Source organism: Pagrus pagrus (genome assembly GCF_965226575.1).
Source record: "Pagrus pagrus genome assembly, chromosome: 12".
Classification (NCBI taxonomy): Eukaryota; Metazoa; Chordata; class Actinopteri; order Spariformes; family Sparidae; genus Pagrus; species Pagrus pagrus.
The window spans coordinates 22,067,839-22,075,114 of record NC_140196.1 but is presented as its reverse complement, the minus strand read 5'-3'; the positions used below and the strand labels follow the sequence as shown (position 1 = coordinate 22,075,114).

Sequence of the window (7,276 nt, the reverse complement as noted above, 5' to 3'; positions counted from 1 at the left end):
GGAGGAAATAAAATGTATGAATGCATGGCCCTTTAGGGCTTCCGTATAAAACAACAACATAAAAGAAAAAATTTAGAAATGGACATTTCCAAAACAAGTGAAAAAGAAAATGGCAAAAAAAAAAAGGTACATTGCCAAAATAAGTGTGAAATAAAAAAAACACAATGTCATACTCAAACAGAAGAAGAGTGGTTATTCTTAGAAATGTGTGTATGTATACAAATGGATACAAAAATAACTAGAGATAAAGTTTCTACAGTCTAAATTTATAAATACAAATGTGTGAACTGTATAGACACTGCAGTCTTGTAGTTTCAATCGTTGCGCTCTTCTACCGTTTTGTTCCTCTTCGCTCTCCGTAGTGGGCTGAGCCGATTGGCTTGCTGCTTGTTGACATCCAATCACACCACGTATTCGCTCTTTCATATAGGCTGCTGTCTCCCAGCCTCAGTCGGACGATGGGTTGAACGTCCCCGGTCAATATAAAATCCAGCGGTGGTGTGTAACTTTTCTCCCGGTCCTGTTTGACACAGAGCCGCTGCTAGCTCCGCTCAGACATGGAGAGAGTTGTGATAGTGACCGGCGCCAACAGGTTGGTCCAAACTGTAAAGAAACTGAATACACAGTGTTTGTCACGGTGTTACAAAGTGACACTTCTTGCTAACTTAGCTGCTAAAACACTGAAAATGTGAGCGAGTGTGTTAACTTCTGTAGCTACTGACTGTAATGTCTCCAACCTGTAATAATGTTAACCAGTCGGATTTACTTTCATGCATTATGTTCTTGTGTGTGTCAGACATTTCACAATCAGAACATAACACTGAAAGTCACAATCAACATATTTATACTGAAAAAACAACAACATTTGAATGGTAAAGCCTGAGTGATATTAGCTTCTGGCTAAGACAACATGTGTGGTTCAATTTATAGCTTTATAGCCTAAGTAAAAGATTTTAGTTGCTTTGTTAAGTGTCATGTAGATGTAATTACATGTTTGTCCACCAGACAGAACTGAAGATCTAGCAACAGCACAGACCTCCTCCTAAAACTACAAACTGTCATTTTCACATTTCATTTTGTGTGCAGATTAAAGTAACATGATGTAACTTTTTCACCTTGAAATAACCGCTTCAGAGTCATTGTGATGGTTCAGTGTCTTGTAATAGTGTGAATGGTGTTTATCCTTTGTTTCTGCACTATGTACCTTCAGTGAGAGGGTCGGATCACAGTGTTACATACGTGTTTACTTCAGCAAACAAGTTTTCAACACATAACATTGTGAAGACGTAATGAGTTTTGTCTGTAGTTACATACATTACGTCTGACAAATTGTCACAGAGCTGGGATTTGTATTTACAAAAGTGGTGTTGCACTCAGAAACTGTGGGGGGCGCCAAATTACACAGAATGCCAATTTCTACATGATGTTGCTTTAAACAAACATGTAAATTGGTGAATTTCAGAGCTGTCTGTTTGTTTGTTTGTTTTTCATAGGTTTGAGATAGCAGGGCTCACTGTTTCTCCATGTTTCTATTCTTTATGCCAGTTGCTCCCAAACTCTTTTTGGAGTGCTCCCCTTTTTGTAGGTATATATTTCTAAATATTTACCTCAACCACATACTAACACAAACATGTCTTTTGCTTGCAAACTCCTGCTGGATTTGTTTGAATTCATATAAAACTGCAACTTCACCAAGTGGAAGATACGTTTTTCTGGCGCACTAAATAGTATGGTAGTATGTTACCAATCTGCCGGCATCATTTCTTCTCTGTGTTTACTGATGGTGATTTACTCTGTGAGATCATCGCACAGTTCCTGAGGGAAGTTTATTTACATGCTTGTGTTTGTCTGCCATCTGTCACTTCATACAGCGGCATTGGCCTGGCCCTGTGTGAAAGACTGCTGACGGAGGACTGCCAGCTCCGGCTGTGTCTGGCCTGCAGAAACATGCAGCGGGCCGAGGCCGCCCGCTCCGCTCTCCTGGCCTCTCACACCGACGCCCGTGTCGACTTGCTGCACCTGGATGTGGGCTCTGTGGAGTCGGTGCTCACTGCTGCTCAGGAGGTCAAGGCCAGGTACTGATACTGCCATACTGTGACATCCTGACACTGTGGACACGCTGCTTTACAGCTTCTTTTTCTCTTAAATATTAACTGTAAATATGGAATTGAGGTTAAGTAATCTTAAATGCATGTTTGTTTTGCCACAGGTACAACAGAATTGACTTTCTGTATCTAAATGCAGGAATTATGCCCAATCCACAAGTGAATGTCAAAGCCTTTTTTAAGGGTTTGTTCTCCAGGTAAAAATCCAACGCTGCCTCTTGACTTTTTATTCTTTGTTTCTTTTGATTTGTATTTTAACATTGGCTCAAAGCTAGATGGCTGTGTACCAGAGCAGCTTGTCTGTTGTCCATGCTGTTGTGTAACAGCGTACCCTCTCACTGCAGCAATGCCATCAACATGTTTGCCACAGCAGAGGGCCTCTTAACTCAGCAGGACCTCGTCAACTCAGACGGTCTACAGGAAGTTTTTGCCACCAACCTCTTCGGCCATTTTCTCCTGGTACAACACACATACAGGAAACACACAGACAGTGTGTTCCCAAACATCTGCTTCAAACTAACCTTCAAAGTAGTAACGACATATCACCAGACTCCCTTACAAATTGCAAGATTTTAAGAGTTATTGCGTGAGGAGAAACTTAGCAAAGTTCACAAAATGGTAGTGGCCAATTCTAAATCATTTGTGCCTACTTGTAAATTCAGCATTACATTTAATACAATTTGTTCCTTGTTAAAAAGTGTCTATTTGTCGAGGCATTGCTGTTCCGGCCTGTCTTTGCATCTTTCCTCCTAACATGTGGCAGCCTTTTGATCACACTGTTTCAACTGATTTCACCATTTACACTAAATTAATGAAAGAACACAACATATTATTGAATGTAAACATGTCAAATTTTACAAATACAGTAAACAGTAACTTTTTTATCAGCCGTGGAGAAAGTCCAGACACTCCCTCAAAAAATCTGTCAATGTTGGGGGTTGTTGTGTTAGAAGAAACTTTAGAAACTCGGTGAAACGCTTTCTACAAAATATCCATAACTATGTGGGCTTTCTTGTTAACTCTGCAAACGTTACACATGAAAATATTTATTTTTTGTGTTAAAAGATGTCATGTCCGTTTGTTTCAGTGATGTACATGTTTTTCCTTTGACAGTCCTCTCTTTATCTCTGTGGTCCAGATCAGGGAGCTGGAGCCTCTGCTGTGTGAGGCAGGTCACACGTCCAGGGTAGTGTGGACCTCCTCGAGTAACGCCCAACGCTCTGCCTTCAGCATGGAAGACATGCAGCACAAAAATGGGACGGAGCCCTACAGTTCCTCCAAGTACGCATCAGACATGCTCAGCCTGGCACTCAACAGACACAAGAACAGCCAGGTTTGTCCGTCACACAGTCTGCAGATCACCAGGACAGCACTGTGACTCTTTGCTTGTGTTGATGTCCCCTCACATAAATGGTGGTCTACATTTTCTTTTTCATTACGTTTTGTCAGTTGAAATGTTGAAAAACAAAAAAAGTATAATCTTGCTCATAATCTTGATTGATAGAAAACCACACTTTATGAACACCACACGTGTCCTTTAAGAAGACATTCATCTGTTGCGTTAAATAAGTGTTCTCCTCTCTTTGTGACAGGGGCTGTTCTCCTCTGTAATATGTCCAGGACTGGTGATGACTAATCTGACCTACGGTATCCTCCCCTCCTTCTTCTGGACTCTCATCATGCCCTTCATGTGGCTGGTGAGTGAACATTGTTTTAACTCCTCTGTCTTAAATATTACTGGAGTTGTGTATGAACTGTATCATGTTATTGTGATATGTTTTCAGATCAGGATCTTCACCAACACGTTCACACTTACACCGTACAACGGAGCAGAGGCACTGGTATGTTTGCAACCTCTTCTGTTGCAGTCCTTATGAAAATACTCAAGGATTAGCGTCTCTACATTTGAATGCAGTGTAATCATAATGTCCTGCTCTGGCTTTTCACAGCACTGGCTGTTTCTTCAAGAGCCAGAGTCTCTGGATCCGAGAGCAAAGTATCACAGTTTAACATCAGGACTTGGAAGAAACTACACTCAGCCTCGACAGGTGAGCAACCAGAGGACCACTATTTCTGAATAGTAGAAATGAAAAGATTGATCAGAGAGACTGGGATCATTGATCTGCTTCTGAAGGTGATTTATACTCAATTAAATCAAATTAATTCAGATTTCTGTGTGTTTGTTGTTTGCATTTCAGATGGACATTGATGAAGAATTGTCTGAAGTCCTCTACACAAAACTTGTTGAACTTGAGAAAGAAGTCAGAAGGAAACCGAGTGAGAAGACTGCTGACAAGGAGGATAATGGGCAGTGAGATAGAGTAGAAGAGTATAGAGTCTTTTTTAATGCAAGGTCTTTGCTTTGGGAAATAAATCATGTGGAATTTGTGATGAATGCAATAACCGTGTTGCTATTCTTTTCATTCCTGCAAGTTGCATCATTGAGTTATGTGCCTCTTCTGTCTGTTGTAGTTTCTACTTAAAGCAACTACAAGGAACTGTCTTTTTTTGTTGATTATGGCGGCCCCTGTGGACAAAAATGGTACATACACCACCGCCTCCTGTGGTCGAGTTCTTGATCTGGCCAGCGTGTCCAAAAGACACAACACAGTTTTAATATTTGTAGCTGTGTAGGATTAATAACTGTAATATAACGATGGTGAATCAAAGTAAACCTTGCTTTTAGTGACGTACCACCATACTTCAGAGCATCTTCTTTCCTCAGGCTGGGAAATTCAGCACTCCACTATAGGAAATGGTTTTAATTTTATGACCAACTAGATCCTGATAAGTCGTAATCCAATCCGGTGACAGGCATTAAGAATAATAACCAGCTGCTGATGTAGGTCATATAGAGACATCAGTAATAAATTGAGACTTCAGAATCAGTTAAAAATATCATGACTTGATGTCTTTTTCATATTTCAATATTAAATAACCACCTGTTATTTGTTCAAATCCTTTTTGAAACCGTAATGCTGCGTCAACAAAGTCATGTGAGATCAATGACCAGCGGGAGTCTCCTGTGTCACTGCCTTCTTGTTGTAATGTAAACCATTGCCTGCCTGTGTGTCTTCCTCTGATAGCTGTATCATGTTGCTTCTTGCCTTACAAACTTTCCTGAGGCCATCGACTGAACACCAACACTACCATCCGTTGCCTCCCTTGCCAATAGGCAGTAGGCCAAACTATTTCATCGATGCAGACAGGTGACTTAAGAAGCAGCATTGTGTCAAACAACTTTCTCCTCTCACAGTCTCTTCTGCACAGCCTTTGTTTTATTGATATCCTCCTGAAATTCAAATTTGAACTCCTTCAAGGCAACAAAAGTGTGCACTGTAGCCACTATGATCTGTAAGCTGTTTGCCTTTTTCCTCTGCGTAATGTTAGAGGAGGAAAAATATTTGTACAAAATATTATACAAATAAATAATTGATTATTTATTGTTACACACACTGATGGATGCAGGCTGAGCTTCAGGTACAGTCTGCCTTTATGCTGAAGTTATCATGTTTTACCGGTCTTTGACGTCATGGACTGACTCTAGGTAAAGTGGGATCTCCAGGTAAAATGTATAATTTTAACTATATATCCTACTATGCAGCCTGGACAGCCGCAGTGGGAAGTCATCTTTGTTCCCTTTCGGTTATCACTCTTGTTTGAACCATTGCACAGATTTTTGTTGAACATCAGATTACTTATTTTCAAAGCCTTCATACAAAATAACATCCGTTTGTTAAGAGGACTTTCTACAACCCAAAAGCATGAAAGGCCACTCAAAAATACAAAGCAGTCCTCTCAACCAACTGTACCAACTCAAGGTTTTGTGGCAGCTGATTCCAAACTTCTGAACTGTAGCGTCTCTTCTGTAGCTCAATATAAAGGACATATGCTTTTGTTAGAAGGGTCTTTGTTAGTTTAGTAACTACCCTGTTGGTTTATAAAGCACTGAATGGTTTCCCAAAATACATTTCTGATCTGCTGCTACGTTCTGAACCATCCAGACCTCTGAGGTCGTCAGGTTCAGGTCTGCTTTCAGTCCCTGGAGTCCAAACTGAACATGGAGAAGCAGCATTCAGTTATTATGCACCACATATCTGTAACAAACTCCCTGAAAACTGCACGTCCGCTCCGACTCTCACCTCTTCAATCAAGGCTGAAGACCTTTCTGTTCACTGAAGCAATTTCAAGGCTTTTAACTGCACTGTGACTTTTTTTTTGTGTGAATTTTCTAGTCTTGTCTCTTTTAAACCACTTCTATTTTAGCCTACTTTCCTATTTCTTAACTTGTTTTAATGTCATTTCTTGATGTCTTCCTACTTGTATTTAATGTATTTTAAATGCGATTTTTCATTTCTTATAATGTCATTTGTATGCCCCTGTAAAGCACTTTGAGTTGCCTTGTGTCTAAATTGTGCTATACAAATAAACTTGCCTTGACTGAAACCTTTTCTGTCTTTCTTTTGAAATCAAGTCTGTCAGTGTCATTAAGACCTACAACATACTCATAACAATCCAAAGAGGAGGCTACAGTAAATGTGGCTCCCAGCATCAAATACAAAAAAATAAAATAGACACGTTCATAAATTATATCAGCTGACAAATCTATTCACCTCCCAATGAATCACTGAGCGCCACCTCAATCTGTGTACTTTCGCTTACGGTGCAGATTGACAGGATTAGCTGAGAATGTGAGGCGACAGAGAAGTGTCCCACCTTGACGCTGCCACAGCCGAGGGCGTCACTTTATGTTGAAAAACTCAGACGAATAAAACTTTCTTCAACATATGGCATTCATGGCAACATAATGGGGAGATCGTATGCGGTCAGAGTAGATAATTACGGTATTGATATGTAATGTTATGTATGTGGATGTTGTAGTATACAGTATGATGACCACATCTATGATCCAATGAACAATAGCTGTTTTCCTGCACAGGCTGAAGGCTGTTTCTCAGCCTTATTATAGGTTACTGTTCAGAGCAGGTCCTTGGTTAAAGTTTCGTCATAATATCGCACCAGAATCAGCAGCAGCCAGATTCAACTGAAGCGCTCATTCTCATTTGTTAGTCAAAATGTCTTCTTTCATGTAAGTATAATGTAAAAGTGATCCAGCGTTTATAGTAGAAATGTTGATATGGTACATGTAACATGTACAAGTTCGGGTGTAA

General features: G+C 40.2%; 1 protein-coding gene across 1 annotated transcript; it reads left to right on the top strand.

Moving 5' to 3' along the window:
* Positions 1–446: 446 nt before the first annotated feature.
* LOC311266523 (3-keto-steroid reductase/17-beta-hydroxysteroid dehydrogenase 7-like) lies at positions 447–6,545 on the top strand. The gene is made up of 9 exons (XM_084368931.1): positions 447–592; positions 1,872–2,075; positions 2,210–2,302; positions 2,450–2,564; positions 3,244–3,438; positions 3,698–3,802; positions 3,890–3,946; positions 4,055–4,153; positions 4,304–6,545. Exons 1-9 carry the CDS (start codon positions 558–560, stop codon positions 4,418–4,420), a joined length of 1,020 nt encoding a protein of 339 aa, XP_084225057.1. The 5' UTR covers positions 447–557; the 3' UTR covers positions 4,421–6,545.
* Positions 6,546–7,276: the final 731 nt, after the last annotated feature.